General features: G+C 42.9%; 1 protein-coding gene across 1 annotated transcript; it reads left to right on the forward strand.

Annotated features, from left to right (window-relative positions):
- Window positions 1-8,637: 8,637 nt before the first annotated feature.
- Window positions 8,638-21,486, forward strand: PSMG1 (proteasome assembly chaperone 1). The gene is made up of 7 exons (XM_067545239.1): window positions 8,638-8,888; window positions 10,760-10,869; window positions 13,090-13,241; window positions 13,816-13,878; window positions 16,429-16,627; window positions 17,717-17,853; window positions 19,084-21,486. The coding sequence occupies exons 1-7, from the start codon at window positions 8,764-8,766 to the stop codon at window positions 19,156-19,158; spliced, it is 861 nt and encodes a 286-aa protein (XP_067401340.1). The 5' UTR covers window positions 8,638-8,763; the 3' UTR covers window positions 19,159-21,486.
- Window positions 21,487-21,842: the final 356 nt, after the last annotated feature.

The following is a 21,842-nucleotide window of genomic DNA, read 5'->3' on the forward strand; positions in this document are numbered from 1 at the left end:
CTGGGTATTCAGGTGGAGGAGATCACTGTATCCTTCCACACCCTGGTGAACATTCTAGCAGTATCAGGGCCATTGTGGGTGGCTTTGCCTCTGAATGAAGCCATTTTGGATCCCAGCAAGGCCTTATGGCAGACCGCTGTGTCCCTCCAAGCTCAAGCAAAAGGGTGGAGAAAAAGTTACTTTGTTCCTCCGAAGGGGTATGAATTCCTCTATGTGCATCCTCCACCAGCTTTGCTGGTAGTTTCAGTGGAGCAGCAAGATCAATAAGGACGAATTTCCAAGGCAAAAGATGCCAAAAAACCACACCTTTTTGACCGGAAGGTTTACTCAACTGGCGGCCTCCAGGTCAGAATCACAAACCAGCAAGCGTTCCTGAGCCGGTATGATTTGGAGTGCAACAGTGAAATTCAAGGAATTCTTGCTACAGGAAATCACGGATGAGTTCTCAGCCCTAATTGAAGAGACAAAATCAATGGCAAGGGCATTCCTTCAGGCAGCCTTGGATGTGGTAGACTCTGCAGCTTGATCCATGGCCTCAACTCTGGTTATGAGAAGCTCATGGGCTTCAGTCCTTGGGGTTGCCCTATGAGGTGCAGCAGATGTTGCAGGATCTCCCATTTGAAGGCAAGTTACTCTTTTTGAAGCAAACAGAAGCCAAGCTGCATAGTTTGAAAGATTCAAGAGCCACCCTGAAATCCCTGGGGTTATATACACCGGCTCCCTCTAGGAAGCATAATAAGCCCCAACCAATGGCCCGCTTCTATCCGCCACATTCGAGGCAAGATTACAGTAGTAGAGGCTATAAGAGGAAGTCTCCATCCTAGTCCTAATCTGCCCCTGTGCCTGCCCTGCCCCTCGCCACTCCCCCGTGATGCAGTGTGCCCCATGTACACCCTTATGGTGTGATTTGTATATCATTCATGTTCACCCTTATAGTGTAACTGTGTATTGTTTAATGCAAAGTATGTCATGGAAGGTATTTTTGGAATGCTCATGACATGCTGAACATTGTTATAACAGTGTGTTTCTTGCAGTGTCAAATGTATGTCTCACATGGCTTGACTAGATCCAGGCAAACACTAAAAGCAGAGGTAATTCACACCTTGCTGAAGCATGCACACAGGAACAATGGACTGGCCTAAATATCTGTTAAGAGGATGCTCATCGACTCAGGATGTGGAGAAAACCATGCACGGATACTTTGTTACCTGACCCTGAAGGGGAGGGGAGAGGGAGAAGAGAGGCCCCAGATATGGGTGCAGGAACATGTTAAAAGGGGAAACATTTTGATCTCTTGAGCTCTCTTGCATTCCATCTACAAGATAACACCAAGCAATTGACAGATTCCTTCAGTCAGGCCCTCCCCCTGTGGACAGTCAGCCAGACTGTAATGAGCATTATCATAGAATCATAGACTATTAAAGTAGGAAGGGACCTCAGAAGACCATCTAGTCCAACCCCCTGCTCAAAGCAGGACTAACCTCAGCAAAATCATCCCAGCCAGGGCTTTGTCAAGCTGCAGCTTAAAAATCTCTAAAGATGGAGATTCCACCACCTCCCTAGGTAACCCATTCCAGTGCTTCACTACCCTCCGAGTGGAAAAACTTTTTCCTAATGTTCAACCTAGACCTCCCCCACTGCAACTTGAGACCATTGCTCCTTGTTCTGGCATCTGCCACCACCGAGAACAGCCTAGCTCCATCCTCCCTGGAACCCCTTTTCAGGTAATTACAGGCTGCTATCAAATCCACCCTCATTCTCCCCTTTTGCAGACTAAACAAGCCTAGTTCCCTCAGTTTCTCCTCATAAGTCTTGTGCTCCAGCCCCCTAATCATTTTTGTTGCCCTCCGTTGGAATCTCTCCAACTTATCCACATCCTTTTTGTAGTGAGGGGCCCAAAACTGGACACAATACTCCAAATGCAACCTCACTAATGCCGAATAGAGGGGAATAATCATTTCCCTCGATCTGCTGACAGTGCTCCTGCTAATGCAGCCCAATATGCTATTAGCCTTCTTGGCAACCAGGGCACACTGCTGACTCATATCCAGCTTATCCACTGTAACTCCCAGGTCCTTTTCTGCAGAACTGATGCCTAGCCAGTCGGTCCCCAGTCTGTAGCTGTGCATGGGATTCTTCCGTCCTAAGTGCAGGACTCTGCGCTTGTCCTTGTTGAACCTCAACAGATTTCTTTTGGCCCAATTCTCCAATTTGTCTAGGTCACTCTGTATCCTATCCCTACCTTCCAGGGTATCTACCACTCCCCCTAGCTTAGAGTCATCTGCAAACTGCTGAGGGTGCAATCTCCCCATCCTCCAGATCATTAATGAAAACCGGCCCTAGGACCGACCCCTGGGCACTCCTCTTCTGACCGGCTGCCAATTAGACATGGAGCCATTGATCACTACACATTGAGCCTGATGATCTATCCAGCTCTCTATCCATTTTATAGTCCATTCATCCAACCCATACTTCTTTAACTTGCTGATAAGAATACTGTGGGAGACTGTATCAAAAGCTTTGCTAAAGTCAAGGTATATCACGTCCACTGCTTTCCCCACATCCACAGAGTCAGTCACCTCTTCATAGAAGGCAGTCAGGTTGGTCAGGCTTGACTTGCCCTTGCAAATCCATGTTGACTGTTCCTGATCACCTCCCTCTCTTCCAAGTGCCTTAAAATAGATTCCTTGAGGACCTGTTCCATGATTTTTCCAGGGATTGAGGTGAGGCTGACCGATCTGTAAGTTCCCTGGATCCTCTCTCTTCACTTTCTTGAAGATGGGCACTATGTTTGCCTTTTTCCAATCATCAGGGACCAAGAGCTTTCAAAGATAATAGCCAATGGCTCTGAAATCACATCAACCAACTCCCTCAACACCCTCGGCTGCATTGCATCTGGCCCCATGGACTTGTGTATGTTCAATCTTTCTAAATCGTCCTGAACCCCTTTGCGTACCTCAGCTTTCACTACATCCTCTGTCACTAGGTTGCTTCCCCATTCTGTAAGGGGCCCACACTTTCCCTATCTTCCTCTTGTTGGTAACATACCTGTAGAAACCCTTCTTTTCCCTTTCACGTCCCTTGTTAGCTGCAACTCCAACTGCGCTTCGGCCTTCCTGATTTCATTCCTGCATGTTCGAGCAGTATTTTTATAATCCTCCTTAGTCATCTGACCAAGCTTCCACTTCTTGTAAGCTTTTTTGTGTTTAAGCTCACCAAAGACGACTTTGTTAAGCCAAGCTGGGCATCTACCATATTTGCTATTCTTTCTGCACATCAGGATGGTTTGTTCCTGCACCCTCAATAAGGTTTCTTTAAAATACAGTCAGCTCTCTTGGATTCCTTTCCCCCTCATATTAGCCTCCCAGGGGATCCTGCCTATCAGCTCCCTCAGGGGAGTCAAAGTCTGCTTTTCTGAAGTCCATGGTCTGTATCCTGCTGTTCTCCTTTCTTCCTTTATCTAAGATATGAAGTTACTGAGAGTGTTAAGCTTAGATTAGAATGTGATTTGCTTCTTATTTACTTTTAATTAAATCTGATTTATATTCCTCTGGCTTATAATCATTTAAAATCTGTATTTAATAAACTTATCTGTTTGTTTTATCTAAAGTAGTGCATGTGGTTTGGGTTTGTGTAGGAACTTCATTTGAAGTGACAAAGCTAGTGCATATCAATTTATTTGATAAATCGACAAACCCATGAGCTTGCAGAATCCAGTGGGCAGCACTGAACTCTGTAAAACGGCAGTTCCTAGGGTTGCATCTGGGACTGGGCTAGGGGGGAGGGGGGCACACCGTTGCATAATCCCATGAGTGGCTGGCTAGAAGCATTCATTCATTAACTCAGGAACCACATACTTGCAGATGGCTGTGCATGGGCTGCCCCAGGAGTGGGGGGTTCACACAGCATGGCAAGTGCAAGACGGGCCCCAGAAGGGGGGGACTGGGGTGACAGCAATATACCAGTCCTGATTGCAGAGAGGAACGTCACCTTCCCCGAAGACAATGAGGGGGATCTAAGAAGGCCTTTTGATAGGATGCTCAGGGACAACATACCTGAACAATGTTGGATCTGATTTCATCTATTTTTGTGGACTGATTATCCCACTTTTATTGGGCGTGGGCCCACATTACCTCATCACTGGGTGCTATGCACAATAGTGCTGGGATGCATCCTTCAATTCAATTGTTCCCCACCTTTCCTCCCCATCCCTCTTCAGGGATCCTTCTTATGAGCAACTTCTAGTCCAGAAGGTGCAGTTGCTCCTATGGGTGACAGCAATGGAGATTCCATTGGAGTTAAGGGACCAAGGGTTCTATTCCTGTTATTTCCTAATCCCGAAGGCCAATGGCGATCTCAGACTGATCTTGGACCTGTGAAATCTCAACAGATTTATGAAGAAACTGAAGTTCCACATGGTCTCCTTGGCCTCCATTATCCCTTCTCTGGATCCAGGGGACTGGTATACCATCTTCAACTTGCAGGACGCTTATTTCATATTGCAATCTTTCAGAGACACAGAAGGTTCCTATGATTTGTTGTGAGCCATGTGCATTACCAATTTACTGTACTCCCATTCAGCCTGTTAGCATCCTCAGGTGTTCACGAAGTACATGGCAATCATCACAACCTTCCTAAGGAGACAAGGGGTTCATGTCTACCTTTACCTTGAAGACTGGCTGATCAGAGGTTGGATCAAGGCCCAGGTGGAGACAAATGTAGAGTTAATGCAGTCAGCTTTCCAGGACTTATGCCTGTTTTGATAAATGTGTAGAAATCTATCCTTTCCCTGATTCAAATGATAGAATTCACTGGGGAGGTTCTCAACTCGACCCAGACCAGAGCCTTCCTTCTAGAAAACCAGTTCCAAGATCTAGGGGTGCTCAGAGAGCCTGAGGAATCACCCCATCACCAAAGCAAGAAACTGCTTAAAGCTCCTGGGACATATGGCATCATGCACCTATGTGGTGCAACACGTGAGACTATGTCTGGCATTGGAATACACACTGGGATAACACCATCTGGAGATGGTGGTCTTGCTTCCCTGTTGGTGACTGACACCCTTCTTTGGTGGCTGACCCGCAGACAATATGTGCAGTAGTCCTCTTTTTGAGGTCCCAACCATCAATGTGTCTTGTTACAGATGCGTCGGCGATGGAATGGGGGGTTCACCTGGTGACCCTCGGAACTCAGAGCCTCTGGTCCTCAAGAACTCTCGTTACACATCAACGTGAGGGAACTGAGGGTGGTGTGCCTAGCCTGCCAGGCATTCCAACCGCACTTGGAGTGCAACTGCATGTTGGTCCTTACAGACAACATGACAGCAATATTTTATATAAACAGGCAAAGTGGGGCACGATCCTCTCTCCTATGCCAAGAAGCCTTTCAGCTGTGGGAATTCTGAATAGCCCACTTGATCCACCTCAAAGCCTCCTATCTCCTGGGGTCGCAGAACAAGCTAGTGGGCCCTCTCACCAGATCCTTTTCCAACCATCACAAGTGGTCCATTCGCCCAGATGTCATGAACACCATATTCCAGAGGTGGGGAACACCCTCAATAGATCTTTTCATGACAAGACAGAACAGGAAGTGTCTCCAATTCTGCTCCTTCCTCGGTCACAGCCCAGAGTTGCTCGTAGATGCCTTTCTCTTCTCTTGAATGGACCATCTCATCTATGCTTTCTCTCCCACACTTCTCATACACAAGGTCGTGCTGAAGGCCAGAAGGGTCAGGACACACATTCTGACAGCCCTGGCCTGGCCATATCAGCACTGGTTCACCACGCTCCTAGACCTCTCATTGGACATGCCAATTAGCCTGCCCCCATTTCTGGATCTGATCTCTCAAGACCACCCCACGGCCATCTACGTCATCCGAACCTTCATCTCACAGCATGGAAACTCCATAGCTGAACCCCGCAAAACTGGCATGCGCTAGCCCTGTTCATGAGGTGCTTTTAGGGATCAGGAAACCATCCAGTAGAGCGACTTTTCTGGTAAAGTGGAAGAGATTCTCAATCTGGCCAGTGCAAAATGGCCTACCTTTTGCCTACCTAGTCAACACTGCCTTTCATTCTAAATTACTTACTCCACCTGAACCAGCAAGGCCTAACATATAATCTATTAGGAACCCTCTGGCTGCAATCTCGGCCTTTAACCCGTATGTGAGTAGCCTTCTTAAACTCGATCTGTGGTTGTTTTCTTAAGGGACTGGAGCAGCTATATCCCCAGCTCCTCCCTCCGTGGGACCTCAGCATGGTGCTGGCAAGGCTAATAGAACCCCCATTTGAACCACTGGCAACTTGCTGTCTGCTCTACCTATCTTGGACGGTGGCCTGCCTGGTCACCATTACTTCTGCCAGAAGGGTCTCAGAGATCTGAACTCTTGTTTGCATACGATGGTTCTGAAACTTCTTCAAGGACAAGGGTCAGCTGCAGCTGCATCCAGCTTTCCTACCAAAGATAGTCTCGCAATTCCATAGTACCCAGGAAATCTTCCTACTAGTCCTCTACCCAAAGCCACATGCTAACAGAGAGGAACAGAAATTCCACTCCCTGGATATTAGACATGCACTAGTCTTTTACATGAAAAGGACTAAACCCTTTCGAAAATCCACTCAGCTTTTTGTAGCCATTGCAGACAGAATGAAAGACCATCCAGTGTCGGCCTAGATAATTTCATCATGGATCACTTCCTGTATCCGTACATGCTATGACCTAGTGAAGGTCCTAACTCCTCCGCTGACAGCCCATTCTACAAGAGCTCAACCAGCGGCAGCAGCGTTTGTGGCTCACGTTCCTGTTCAAGACAGCTGTACAGCGGCAACTTTAATGTTCTTTTAAGGTAGGGGTTTTTCGCTCTGTATCTATTTATTTAAAAAACTACAAGCAATACTACACTTCCTTCCCCTTTTTAATTAACTACATCTCCCTAGGCTCAAACTATCATAGAAGCTGCTTTCTCCAGTATGATGACCAGTTTTTTTTTCAAGCAAAAAAAGCCCATTGGCCCAGGCTCCCTCTTAACCAAGGCCCAGATCCACAGACCTCTACTCTTAGGGCTTGTCTATACATAAAACACTACTAGTATGACCATATGTTCTGATTTTATAGGGACCGTCCTGACATTCAGGGTTTTTTTAATATAGACACCTATTATTCCCCCAGCTCTGTCCTGATTTTTCATACTTGCTATTTTGTTAACATAAGCTGTAGCACGTCAGCAACGCTGCTACCTATGCTGTCAGAAGAGCTTTTCCCCTTACCATAGTTAACCTGTCTCCCTGAGCTAGTAGCTATAACGACAGGTGAGGCGGTGATGTATGGGATGGGATGTGAAGTTAAGTGTCTCCTCCCTGCTTACTGCTCAGGCAGCCAGGGCCGTAGGGAGAGGGGCTCTGACCTTTTCACCCTGGGCTGCACCCTGGCACATTCAGAATGTGGCAGCTGGACTCGAGAGGAGAGTCCACCACTGATTCCCTACCTGGGCGCTCTCTTAGGCAGCCACTGTGCAGCGTACAGGCAGTGACCTGGAGTGATCAGCCTTAGCGTTCAGCTGGTGTGATCAGCAGCTCCTTTCTATTCCCTGCCTGAGCCCAACTATCAGGTAGAGTGGCCCCAAGCTGGAAACGTGATGGAGTGGGGGAAGGCTAGAGGCCCTGCCACTCTAGCGGTAACTCTGATAGTGGGGCAGAGAAGAGTACAGTGGTCCCTGAGCTAGGTGCAGGGCCCCGGGTCAGTGGGGAAGGTGCTGGGAGCAGGGTTCCTGGCCTGTGCTCGGCTGGAGCTAGGGGCAGTGCCTGCACCTTGTGCCTCCCCGATGAGGTGTGCATGAGTGTCTGGGGCTGAGAGTCACCCCTGGGACAGGGCTGGCTCCAGGGGCAAGTGCTCCCGCTTCCTGTTGTCCCAGCCCCCCAGAAGCTCAAAGTTCCTCCTGAAGGTGACACAAGAGGCTGTCACCTATTTCCTCCCTTCACCTTGTCCCATGAGGTGGCACACGTTGTCTATGCCAGAGACGCCCTCCTGTCACCCTCGCACACAGTCTCCACCAGGATTTTCCACACCTCTGAGCGACGTCAGCCTTCAGGGCAGGCCAACAAGCCTAGCCTGCTGCTGCTGCCTGAGGTGCAAGTAGTGCCTGCCGGGGACGGCCCCGGCGCTGGCTCAGTGGCACCCTTCGTATGATGGTAAAGGCAGCGCTGCTGTGGGGGGCGGCGGCCCGTGCCCCAGCCACCCCTGGAGGCCGCTGTGAAGCGGGGCAGGAGACACGGGGGTGACGAAACGTTGCCCTCTGACACCACCCACTGCACGTGCCCCGTCTCGCGCCCCCCGCACGTGTCTGTCCTCCTGAAGGCCAGGCAGCTGCAGCCGCTCGAGGAGGGGGGCGGCTGCCCCTCACGTGCGCCGCCGTGCTCTCTGCCTGGCCCAGGCCTCGACTGGTTACTCTATGGTTCGGGAGGGGAGGGGAGGGGGGGGGTCTGCGGCGCGGCTAGAGCGGCTCCCTCTTTCGGCAGCGACTCCCCCCACCTGTCGCTACAATGATGATGACGCATTCGATAAAGAACGGCTGCTGCAAAACCACCGCCGCCCCGGCGCCTGCGCGCGCAGTCGCGGGGAGGGGGCGTGGCCAGCGTTGGGGCGCGTAGGAGGAGGAGGGGACTCAGAGAGCGCACGCAGGCGCGTGGCGGTTGGGTTGAGTTGCGGCGCCTAGCAGCCCCCGGCGCCGGGTGCTGCTGTCGCCGGTGGGGGTTGGGCGGCCCAAGGATGGCGACGTTCTTCGGCGAGGTGGTAGCGGCGCCGTCCCGGGCCGGGGAGGACGAGGCAGAGGAGGCAGAGCGCGAGGAAACGCCCGAGGACCGCGAGATCCGCAGGGAGCTCGAGAAGAAAAGGTACCGCGAGCCTGGGCGGGACATGTCCGTGTCTCTGCGCCTGGGCTCCCGAGCGGCCGGGCCCCTCTGGGCGGGGAGACGCCGCTGGCGCCGCTGCCTTTGCGGCTCGAGCGAGGCGGCGCTCGGCTGCCGTCTTGGGTTCAAGCCTGGGACGCACCCCACAGCGCACCTCGCGTCTCTGGGAGATGCAGGGCGGGGCGGGACCTCCAGGGATCATCTCGCAGCCCCTGCGCTGAGGCCTGGACCATCCCTGACAGGGGTTTGTCCAACCTGGTCTTAAAAATCTCCGGGGTGGGGGGCCGGGATTCCACAGCCTCCCTTGGAATCATCTCTCAGTGCTTAACTATCCTTACAATTGGATTCCCCCCCTCAGATCTTAATCTAAATCTCCCTTGCTGCAGATGACCCGACTCACCAGCTGCCTTTATAACAGCCTTTCAGGTGTTTTAAGACTTACCAGGTCTCTCCCCTTTCTAGTTCCCTCCCAAGTCTTTTTTTTCTTAAGACTAAAACATGCCCAATTCTTTTTTTTTTAACCTTTTAGTTTTCTAAACTTTATCACTTTTATATTTTTCCTCTGGGCACTCTCCAATTTGTCCACATCTTTCCTAAAGTGTGGAGCTCAGAACTGGACACGCAACTGCAGCTGAGGACTCACTAATGCCAAGTGAAGCGGGACAAGGCATCCTGTGTTGTATATCAGACACACCTATTAGTACATCCCAGAATGATATTAGCCTTTTTCACAACAGAATCATATTTTTGACTAGTATTCAATTTGTGGTCCACTGTAATCCGCTATAATCTCCACAGGTTCTTATCAGTATTACTACTGCATGGTCGATTATTCCTCATTTTGTAGCTACCCATTTGATTTCTTTCTTCCTAAGTGTAGTGCTTTGCACTCATTTTTGTTGAATTTCATCTCATTGATTTCAGACCAGTTCTTCAATTTGTCAAGGTTGTTTTGAATTCCAAAGTATTTGCAGTCTGTCCCAGTTAGGTGCCATCTGCAGCTTTTATAAGCATACTCTCCTTTATCCAAGTCATTAATGAAAATGTTGAATAGTATTATACCCAAGACAGACCCCTGCGGGACTCCAATAGATAGATCTCCCCAATGTGATTGTGAGCCATTGATTACTACTCTTAGATTATGGTCTTTCAACTAGTTTTGCACCTACCTCATAGTAATTTCTTCTCGACCACATTTCCCCAGTTTGTGTATGAGAATGTCATGTGGTACTGTGTCAAAAGCCTTACTGAAATCAAAATATATCATGTCAACTGCATTCTCCTTATCTCCTAGGCCATTTAAAACTGTCAAAGAAGGAAACTGGGTTGGCTTGACATCATTTGTCTAGAGAAATTCATGTTGGTCATTACTTAGAACTCTATCATCCCCTAGATGCTTACCATTTGATTAATTAATAAATTGTTCCAGTATCTTTCCAGGTGTTGCAGTTAGGTCTATAACTCCCTGAGTCTTCTGTGTTCCCCTTTTAAAAGCTTTGTACTATGTTTACCCTTCTCCAGTTGTCTGGGACCTCACCTGTCCTCCAGGAGTTCTTAAAGATAATTGCCAATGGTTCTGAGATTGCTTCAGCTAGTTCCTTAATACTCTCATGTGAATTTAATCAGGCCCTTCTGATTTGAATATATCTAACTTACCTGAATATTCTTTTTCTCCCCCGTTTTGGCTTGTGTTCCTTCCTTTGTGTAACATAGGATGATTCACAAGAACTATTTTTTTATTGTCCTTGCAGATCATACAGTGATGTAAATGAATCTAACCTTATTACACAATCCCTACCTGTCTTCTAGTCCACTGTTTTTGTTTGCATTTAACCTAGTTCTATTTCTTACGCCAGGGAGGTCCACATCCTTTGGAGTTCGAAATTAAGTGCATCAGCTGGAAGCTTTACAGATGAGCAGTTTCCTTGCTCTAAGTTTATATTGGCTGTAGGACATAACGCTGTAGGTAAGTGGTCCAGACTGAGAAAAAAGCTTTAGAAACTCTGTACAATTGTTTTGCTCTGTCCTCCATTGTAACTTTTGAATACTGAGCAATTACAAGTAGCAATGTGGTGGAAGGTGTGTGTGCTAAAATAGTGTTTTTCTGCTTGAAGACATTTTATTTTGCTTTGGATCTGACCAAGATGGTTAAACTCCCTTTAATGCAAAGGGTAGCAGCAATTTGGGTGTCTGGCAGAATGGGTAGAGAATTGCAGTGTTCTTACAAAAGGCATTCTGATCATGCTCTGGAGGGATTTTAATTACTTAATTTTTATTCAGGAGATAAACTTTTAGATCTGATGTGGTGAAGAGAACTTTCCAGATGTAAACCAAGTTAATGATGAATCTATAGACAGACAGCACCAATATTTCTGTAGTTGTACATTGCTTTGCCATGCTGAAAGTGTCTTTATTTTATTTCTTTTGCTACTTAGAAATACTTTTTTTTTTTAAAGCATCTATCCTATGTACTTCTTTAAAAGTGCAAATCATACTATAAAGGTGACTTCAGTGCTCATGTCAATTTTACTGTGCTGTTCAGAAGCTAAGAGGTATGCACTGGAACTTTTTACAGGGGAATGCAAAGAATCTGTTTTGGAAAGAGTAGAGTAGCAGAGAGATATGTGCTTGCTCTGCCTTATAACATCCAAGAACCTGGGAAGGGAGTAGAATTGCGAAGACACCTCTCTTGCAGTCGTTGAGTCCCCAATAGTCAGGGATTGAAAGGGAAAAAGAAAAACTCCTTCCAGCAGCCAAAGGTTGGATTGACACTTCAAATTTCAAACCCCTGTTTAAGTCTAGTCTTGATCAGGTCTTCAAGATGTAGTGTTTGAATTTGCTAACACAATCTAACTTCCACAGTCTAGAACTAGTTAAGACAAAGCAAATTTTAACTTTAGCACTTGCTAAGCTGCTCAAGATAAATCCTGGGCTTCCCCCTAGACTTTAGCTTGACCTGTTTCCCACTGCTGAAGTACAATTTACCTTGTCTTAACTAGGATTTTTGAAGACGTGTACTAGTTTGAGCTAGCTGATATGATTAGAAACCTCTCTAAATCCTGGTCTAAACAAAGCCTCAGAGAGTGGACCCATTAAGCAGAGTAGGGTAAGAATTCTAGTACCTTCCTTTGCTATCAGCTAGGGGTGGAATCTGGGTTTCTGACCAGTGATTTGCCCTTGGATTTTACCTGTGGGGTCCCCCTTCTTCCTCTCTTAATATTGGTTTCTGATTAGTATGCTTATTTCTGACTAGGAGGTGACTGCAAATTCTTGAAGCTCTACTGTAATCACTCCCTGTAAATTGTGAAGTTCACTTTTGGGAAAAACAGGCAGAGCCTTTCTTTGAGTCTTGGTACTGAGGAAGAAGGTAGTACCAAAGCCATGATGTTGTGGATTAACAAGCTTAGAAAACTTGCTTCACTCTTTAATGCAAAAGTGCAAATATTATTTGAATAGTGCACTCCTGCTGTTTACACTACTTGGGTTTGACTTGTTTAAGAATTGAAAATCGCACAGTGATGGAGGCTTATATTGCCATGTGGGAGCTATGTTTTTGAGATGTCTTTAAGACTGACTCCCAAGGCTGGTGGAAATAGCTGCATACGAGAATGTTCCATGTGAGCGTTTGATCATAAGAGCTCAGTCAGAGTGGGACAGAAGATGCTGACGTATTATCTTGTAGTTTCAACAAATGCAGTAGAGTTGATACTGATTTTATAGGGAGATAGTTCTCTTTGCCCTCCAGACTGTTACCAAAGATTTTTATGAGGGTTTGAGGAAAATAGGGAGGCAAGAGGCCAGGATCAGTAAAGGAATTTGTCAGTGTGGACAGTGTCTGTTGCCCAGATAAGGATCCAAGTTTTTCTGTTTATTTTGCAGTATGTGATGAGAAAACCAAAACATTTCATGTGATACAAAAGTATTTAGAACATACATAACATATATTTGATTGTCACTTTTAAAAAAAAATCTTATAATTTAATGTTAACCATTCATATTTAAGATTATTTTTCAATCTTGATCTTTTCAGGTGAAACTAGAGTTTGTGGTTGAAATTGATAGAGTTGAAAAAAACCCTGTAGTAATCCAGTTCAGGAGGTTCTGTGTGGAACAATGATCTTTGTTTTATGGGAATGTCTCACATATCTGATATTACTATACAAACTAAAACTGATGTTTTTCACAGCTTTCCTATCCTCTTTTGTTCTAAATTCTGGATGCTGGGAAGCAGTTGGATCTGTCAAATTGTGGAATGAGTGGTGTAGAACATCAAATACAACATGTGTTCTTCCTACAGATGCTTTCTGTTTGTTCTACAAATTAATATCTGATCCCACAGTAAGTGATATATGTATGCATTTAAAAATGACTCTCTCTTCATATCTGATTTTTTGTGGAGAAAGAGTAAATTCTTTTCAGGAAAAAAAACCATTAAGGTGGTAGTGGTCTTAGCTTACCGCATCAAAAAAATTTGATTTGACAGCTCACTTGACGTGGTTGCCAAGATGTGAGCTGCATTGCAGGAAGTTTGAGGTACTCAACTCTGCCATCTAGCTATACCAATTAATTATGGAATTCAAGGGTACTCCTTACATGTTAACTCCCACCTTCAAAGTCTAATGCTAATAGGTGTTTTGGGCCAGATCCTCAGCTGGCGTAAAGTGGTGTAATAATGCTACATTGACTGACACCAGATGGTTATCTGGCCTTTATGAACAGTACAAGGAAGATGTATGGCAAGGTGGAGTGCTTCATACCAGTTGCAGATAGAAAATTCTCATTGAAATGGTAGTAGCATATAGTGAGAGTGTAATCAACATGTTCATGTAGAATCAATATATTTTTAATATGAGACTGAAAAGGACTGTAACTGAGTTCTCTGAATCACTTGTTTACAATTCTATCTTTTCAGGTTTTGTTGTGCCAGTGCAGTTGCTATGTGGCTGAGGATCAGCAGTTTCAATGGCTTGAAAAGGTAAAATTGAGATTAGCAGGAGTTAGACAAAAAAAAATGTTGAACAAAAACACCATCCATTATAAGAAAAACAAAACAAAATACCTCTGTTTATATGCTCAGTTATTTTCTCGGTGGCTTTTTTTAGCAGTACTCAGAAAACTAAATGTTAGGTGAATTTTGTACTGGGAAGTTCTGTAAAATCCTGTTATGGCTGGTACTGGTTATGTCTCCTGTAGGTAACTTTCTAAAACAGTTTCCAGTAGAGAGAGCTGGTGTTCTCGCATACTCATTATTTTTAGAAACATTTGCCTTTCAGGCTTAAATTTTCCATAGTTGATTTCAACATAGGTGAATTGTTCTAACCATTTTTGAGTTATGGGAGTGTGGAAATAGTTGTCTTTGTTTAAGAAAGGAAAAGTATAACAGCACATGGACAGGGCTATGGCTGCCAAAAATAACTACAGTGGAACCTCAGAGTTATGAACACCTCAGGATTTAATACAGCTTTGAAATTTTACTATGCAGAAGAAAAATGCTGCTTTCCCTTTATTTTGTTTTAGTAGTCTATGCTTAACACTAGTACTATCCTATATTTGCTTTTTTTGTCTCCGCTGCTGCCTGATTTGATTGCGTACTTCCGGTTTCAAATGAGGTGTCAGTTCGTAACTCGGGGGTTCATAACTCTGAGGTTCTACTGTAGTTTGAAACTGGGCATGGCCAAAGTTCTCACCGAGGAGTGTGTTCTGCTTTCTTTGAAGGAGAAATGCTCAGTCTCTGCCTCTTTTGTTCTGTCACTATAATTCTGCCTCTTCAGCCATAGAGAGGCTGCTGCTGGACCAATTTTCTGCAAAGTTGCCAACCCCAGTCACTCAAAAGTCATGAGTCAAGTCTGGAATTATTATGTAATCAACTTCAAAATCATGAAATTCTTAAATAAATGTTAGGTTCTTTTGGTTTCCCTTCTAATTTTTCAGCCTTTAGGATACAGTCAGGTCACATTTTTCATGATTTTTTTTTCCTGGAACTATGTGGGTTACAAATTTTCTTTTTTTTAATGAAAGCTCAGATTCTCATAATCACTTGAATCCAGGAGCTGGAGTATTAACAAAAACACCAGATATTGTGAGACTTAGGTAAAATCAGAAGAGTTGGCAACATTATGCAATTACTTGTATAAAAAGGGTTTGTAGCAGTCTGTCAGGCAAAAGAAGAATAAAATGTGCTTCATATGTGATCTGCAAAGACATTTTAAAAATTGAATTATGCCCTTTTAAATATATAAATAAGGCCTGGAGATTGCTTATATTTCTCAGGTAAACAAACAAACCAGTGTCGTGTCTTTCCTGGTTTAGGGTTCTGAGTTCTTGCGTGACAACTCATGAGGCAGAGATGCCAATCTGTAACAAGTGTTCTGTTCCATTAGGTATTGTAGTTAAATAGGTGTTAATGGAAAATACGGCTTTCTTTTTTGGTTAGTAATTTGATTAAAAATCCCTTTCTCTTCTGCTGCTCTCTCCCCATTGCTCTGCCTTCATTCTCTTGTGATGTCATAATTTTGCTGGTTCTTCAGTCACTACAGAGAGTCTCTCCCAGGGAAAGCATAAATCCACAGAAGCATGTCTCTTTTCGTTTTCCAGTTATAGCGTAACAAAACGTTAATGGGGGGAGTAGTTGCCTACCTTTAGAAGGAACTTAGTGTTTGGCTACCATAAAAGAACTTCTGTAGCATATTTCCTGTATTGTCCATATCTCTTTCATGGTGACAAATCCTAAGAAGGTGTGGGAGGGAAATCTGCACATTTTTACTGACTTATTGTTAGTTAGTTTACTAACTTATTAACTCAGTTGTAAAAATAACAGAAAACAAGGTAGAAAATGAATCCATTTTTAGTAAGCGTGTATTGATTTTAAAGTAGAAAGTAGTAACATCTGAAGGCTGTATGTGGAAGAGTCAGGAATTCAAAAATGCAATCCTATTTTTTCTGCAACATTATTTATTTTTATTGCAAGGAACAACCTTTAAAAATTTCCAGGCTGCTTCAAGAAGTTCTCAGCAAACATGAACTTCAAATTAGAGGAAATGAGAAATCTCAAATGTGGAGACGGGTGGGGGAGCCAAATGATTTACTAGAATTAGCTGTTATGAGAATATCTAAAGAATAGCTATAACTTGGAAATGTAATCTGAAGATTGTTTCTTAATTTACACAATTATTCTGATTGTATATGGGTTCCTTTCCCTATCCACTCTCACATTAGAAAAAGTAATAGTTCAAGTTTCTCTGTAGATCTGTAGAAAGGGCCAAAAATCTGAAGCCTGCAGAGCAAATCAGTAGACTTGACAAATGGGTAATTGTTAGCTTCTCCTGTTTTCTAGTTTTTGTTTTGATTTAAGATATAGAACACAGTAATCCCTGTTGTTGAAGGTGTAATAGAATTGTCAATTAACTTTAAACCCAATATAAACTATTTTTTGCCGTCTAAATTAAAATGAACCCAGTCTTCTGAATTGGACTCCATTCCTGTAGCATAAACTTCACTTATCCTGGAATTAATATTTTCATTTCAGGTTTTTGGCTGTATGCGGGAGGAGGACCTACAAGTAACCATTCTTTCAACATGTCCTGTAACTGATTATAAAACTCCTGAATCCACTTTAACGCTTCCGTCTCCTTTTCTGAAAGCTTTAAAGACAAAAGAATTCAAAGAGACAGTCTGTTGTCCATTGCTGGAGCAGCCAAATATAGTACAGGATCTCCCTGCTGCTGGTATTATGTAACTTCATTTATATTCTTACATACGTCTGTTCATTTTTTTGCTGCATTGCAAAATAATCCTTGGGTCCTATATTAACCATTGACATTTACTGTTGAATGTTAATTTTTAATAGCATAACGCTTAACTGATTATCCTAATTTTTAGTTTATTCTAAATATATGAATTAGTGAATGAGCCAGGAAGATAACATTGTGGATATTAATTCACTACACTTTAGCGTCTTACACATCAGCATGTAAAACAACTGACATATATAAAATATTTAATTATGTTCTGTTATCAATAGCTGATACTGTATGATGTAATGTATCTAGAACTGGTCACTATTGGAAGACAGGATACTGGGCTAGCATGGCTATTACTATGAACTCCTACCTTGGCAGTTACGGCATTGTAGTCTTAGAAATTAAATGTACATTTTACTACTGTTTTTCTAAAGTAACCTAAGTGTCCATTACTGGAGTTTTTCTAGTCTCTCATTTATGTAATAGTATAGTGCAATCTTCCACATGCTGATGGGCTATTATTTCATTCCTAGCACAAAAGAGAGTTGAATTTTCAAACTCCTGTAATTCTTGACCTCAGCTAAGGCTTTCATCAAGGACACTAAGTGTAATAATACTTTTGGTGGAAGAACCTGTCTGGCAGAAGCTAGATGGAAGATGCTGACATCTTACTAACTAAAGGAAAATTGTATCTAATATAAACCTTCTAAACATTGCGGGGTTTTTTGTTAAAGTAGGTTTTTAACAATCTTATACTATCCTCCAGTACTCTTTTTTTATTTACAAATGTCACTTTTATTAAGATAAATGGTGACCAGCAATAAATGCCAGCTGTAATTTATTTTCAAGTACCTTCCAAAGTTTAGGTTCTCAGGTATCATTGTAATGGGGCAAGCTTAAGAACCTAAATTGAATAGTTAATACATTATAAGAATGTTTAACTTTGTACTTTCAGATTGCTGGCCTGAACAAAATGGTATATTACTTATTAAGTTGAAAGAGATGTTATGCAGTGTGGATTAGATTACTTCACTCTTTGATGTAACACTGTCTTTTCTTTTTGGTTATATTTAGTTCTGAGTTATTGTCAAGTATGGCAGATTCCTGCAGTGCTGTATCAGTGTTACACTGATGTCATCAAACTGGACACTGTTACAATTGAAGCATTTAAGCCTGTGCTTTCTTCTAAGAACCTGAAGAGTTTAGTCAAGGTAAAGCTTCATTTTAAAAATGAGTGGAAAGTTCTATTTCTTTGACAGCCATCACTGTAGTATTGGAGTATCTGAATTTGTAGACTGAGACATAGATGCATAGTAGTTGAGAGAGAGAGACAAACTTGGATTAACCGATGTTCTTGAATATAAACCTTAGAAATTGGAACACTTAAATGCCTTAAACTGCTTCCATCTGTGATTAACCCCTTAGCAATAGCATGAGAGAAGCTCTAGTCTCACAAAAACCATTTCATTTTTTAACTTGATCTGGTATTTAAAAGAATAGCTTCAAGTGACTGTTGTAACTAGAACTTCCTATGGATCTTATTAAAAGCCTCTAAGATACTAATGTTGCTTACTGCTCTGTGAGCTAACATCTTATCACTGTGTACCCATAGTCAAGATGGTACCATTCTATTAGCTGTGTATCAAATAGGAGCTATTCAAGATCTCACTTAAAACTTGATTTTGAAAACATTGATTTTTTTAGTTGTATCAACTTCTTTTAAAGTTGAAAGAGTACAGACTTCAGAGACGTACTAACCATAAAGAGCCAGATTTTTAAAAGTATTTAGGCCTTGGTACAGTCAGCATTGCAACATCTAACTGATTTAGAAGCCTAAATCTCATTTTCAAAAGGGATTTAGGAGCCAGAGTCCCCTAGATTGTTAGGTCCAGTGCTCTATCCACTAGGCCACACTGCCTCCAACAGCAAGCAAAAAGTTGAATATTTTCCTTTTTAAAATGTTTTGAGTGAACTTTGGCTTCTGTAAAGTACTTGCCCTGCTTTTGCCAGTTGAACTTGCTTTTAAATGGAAATAGTGTTTGGTAGGAGAATCTTTGAAATACTCAGGTTTCAGCTGTGACTGAATTGAAAGCTTTCAGAAACCACCTATGGATTTTCGGATCCAATTAGGCTTCTAACTTGATAATACTCAAATTTGCTGTGGGGAAATAAAAATATAGCCTCCTTCCCTCTCCCTTTTATGGGTATAACTATTTGAGGGAGACAATACAGATGAACAGGTCCCGGTGTGTGATTAAACTGGATACTCCTTTGGAGCCTTCACTCGCTCTCTAGGTACCTTCTTTCATAACAGCTGACACTTACTCATAGTTAGCATTTTAATCATAGTGTTCACTATGATAAAGTTTTGAATGGGTGGGAGAGAGTATAACTAACTGTTATGTAACCTATTAGTGATGCCTACTTCTTTATTTTACCAGGATATTTCCAAAAGCACAGAGATGCTGAAGAAATTAGTGACAACCAGTGAAATTCATAATAACATTTATACATAGGATAAAGTGGACATTTATCACCAAGCAGTACATTCAAGTCTGACGTGCCCTTTTGTAAACTCCACTTCCCTATTTGAAGATATTTTGGAAATATCTGTTTCCTTAAAAGTGGAATAAATCCTAATAGATTTTTTACATTTTGAGGTACTTTTTATTTGGGCATTGTTCAGTGCCTAGAATGGATTAACACACATTACATTTTCTTGCTTTACTAAATGGGAGTATTTTTATTAACAGTTTATTAACCCAGAGAAGATGACTTGAGGATGAAATGCACATTTTCCCCCTAAGTGGATCAAACAACTTGCTTTAATACACGTTCAATATTCAAAACAGAAAAGTGGGATTAATTGATACCTACTGATGTCATACTTTGTTAAATCCATTTTGAGTTCTAAAAATGGAATTGTCCTTTGAAAGTTTTCTCTGTGGGTGATCTGAATAAAGGTACTCAGAAGTTCTCAAACTTTATATACAAAATTACATGGTAAAGACATAGTAGAAACTCACTGTGACCCATCCGTGCCCAGGGTAGCCAACTGATAATGCCGACGTCAGGGCAGGCTGCAAAAGGAGAGCGGATTCTCCCCGTGCTGGTTGGTGGGTGACACTGAAGCCCAGCTTCCCAACCACCCACGAACTGCTTCTGATTTCCCCACACTGGATATCAAGAAGCCAGTCCACAAATGCCTACAGCCCCCTTTACTGCATTCCAGCTCCAGGCTCCCAAATCAGCACTAGGTCCAGTAAAGAGACCAGTTATTTAAACTCTGTGCTCTTTACTAAAAAGGTTCCCTCTGACCCCAAGGGGTCAGCCACAGCACCAGTTCAATATAAATTTGGATCTTACCTAAAATACCACGCTGGCAGCCAATCCTTCAGTAATTAAACTAAAGGTTTATTGTAAAAAGAAAGAAACCATGAGAGAAATGTTAAAAGATTAGAGCAATCACAGATATACAAATGTTTAAAAGTCCATACACATCAGGTTTCTGGAAGAATTGTGGAGTTGCAGGCTTGTATAGTTCCCTCTGGTTCACATCCAGTACCTGGATGGGTCTGAGTCCTTCAGTTCAGTTGCAAGATGAATTGATCCAGAGGTAGGTGTGTGGCTGCAGCTGGACAGGAGCAAAGACCAAGATGGATCCTCTGGTTTGATCTTATTAAACACCTCCCCCCCCCCCCCCCCGTCCCTGGCCATGCGGCCTGGGGAAAGTCACTAGAGTTAAAATGGAGTCCAGAGTCACGTGGCCAATCCTGGTAACTCTTCAGCTGTGCCTGGAGTTTCTTCCTGGGCCCCTTGCCTCTGAGTGTCTTAATGGGCCATTAAGCGGGCCATTGTCTTGCAGCCACCCTGTCTGAGATGTTGCCCAGGCAGCACACTTTGAAATACAGATGTCTCAAATATATCCAACTTCCTTTTCACCCATTACACATGAACATAAGTATTCTCATCTGACTTAGCACATTACAACCTTTCTAACAGTACCCGACATACCTTACGCGAATATTTGTGATTTAGACACACTGATGTTAACCCACATGACAAACGCGCTCCCCCCCCCCCCCCCCCCCCCCCCCCCCAATGTGCCCAGCATGACACTCACTAATTCAGGTAGTGGAATCCTGAATTTTATTTTACAAATGAGTAGAAGTGGTGGGAACATGGAATTATCAGCTGTCTGGAAGCGGGTGAAATATGTGACTCCATTTTTACTTCACTTTGGAATTTGTGTCAATATTTTAGCCACCTTTCTCTTATATAAAGAGAAATGATACTTTATTGTAGTCCTACATTTTGCAGGCCAAAACTGTTCCTATAAGCTTCGTCTTAACAGCACCTAGCACAATGGGGTCCATGACTCTTGGGTACTGCAGTAACACAAATAAGAAATAATAATCAAAACTTACTTAATATTACGTCTTCATCCATACAATAAAAATTTGCTTCAACCATTTTAACTGAATTTACGAAGGAGTAGTAAGAACACCATAGTCACCTTTATGTTGAATAGGAAATTTTCAAAGAGCAACAAATAGTTTTAATGTCCAGTATTTAAAGTTAAAATTATTTTAGAGGTTAATATTTTAAGAGCCTATGGTTTGTAACATTGTTTTGACAGTGTATTTTTAAAATGTTGGAATTGGCATAAAGTTGTGGCGCATTATACTGTCAGGGACAATATACAGTTATTCAAGATCATAACTGTAAATATGCTATGAAGAATTAATATTTTGTTGTAATCAACTGCATCAGAGTGATGTTACTACAATGAGAACTTTAAAATGTATTTGGGTCATTTTACAGTAAAGAAAGATTACTTTGAATCTACGGTGGCTTAGATTGCTCTCGGCGTAGTTTGATTTTGTTTTATGTTGAAAGCTCACTGGAATATTTGTAACAGTATAGGTTTTTTTCCTTAACTGCATTACTTCACCTGGTTTTGAAATTTCTAACTGCTTTTATGTTGTGCTAGAATCTTGACTGTCCCTGCTATATTTGGCTTTATACTGTGATAATTGTCCTTAATGCAGTTGAGACAAAGTATTCAGCAAATTATCTTAGTGTATAGCCTCTCCTCAATGGGGGCTTTCATTTAACTTGCTATTAATATAGTAAGAGTTTAGAGCTGAGGAAAACAAGTGGCTACCACTTATAGGTGGTATTATATTTGTAAACAGTT

The sequence above is a fragment of the Emydura macquarii genome, unplaced genomic scaffold (genome assembly GCF_026122565.2).
Source record: "Emydura macquarii macquarii isolate MOO-44397 ecotype Brisbane River unplaced genomic scaffold, CSIRO-AGI_Emac_v2 contig_1043, whole genome shotgun sequence".
In the NCBI taxonomy this organism is placed as follows: domain Eukaryota; kingdom Metazoa; phylum Chordata; order Testudines; family Chelidae; genus Emydura; species Emydura macquarii.

Bases quoted from the DNA above. Each gene is read 5' to 3' on its own strand.
- PSMG1 (XM_067545239.1), top strand. From the start codon at position 8,764: ATGGCGACGTTCTTCGGCGAGGTGGTAGCGGCGCCGTCCCGGGCCGGG. The intron at 8,889-10,759 runs GTACCGCGAGCC...TTCTTACGCCAG, and splicing joins AGGGAGCTCGAGAAGAAAAG to GGAGGTCCACATCCTTTGGA. The intron at 16,628-17,716 runs GTATTATGTAAC...GGTTATATTTAG, and splicing joins ACAGGATCTCCCTGCTGCTG to TTCTGAGTTATTGTCAAGTA.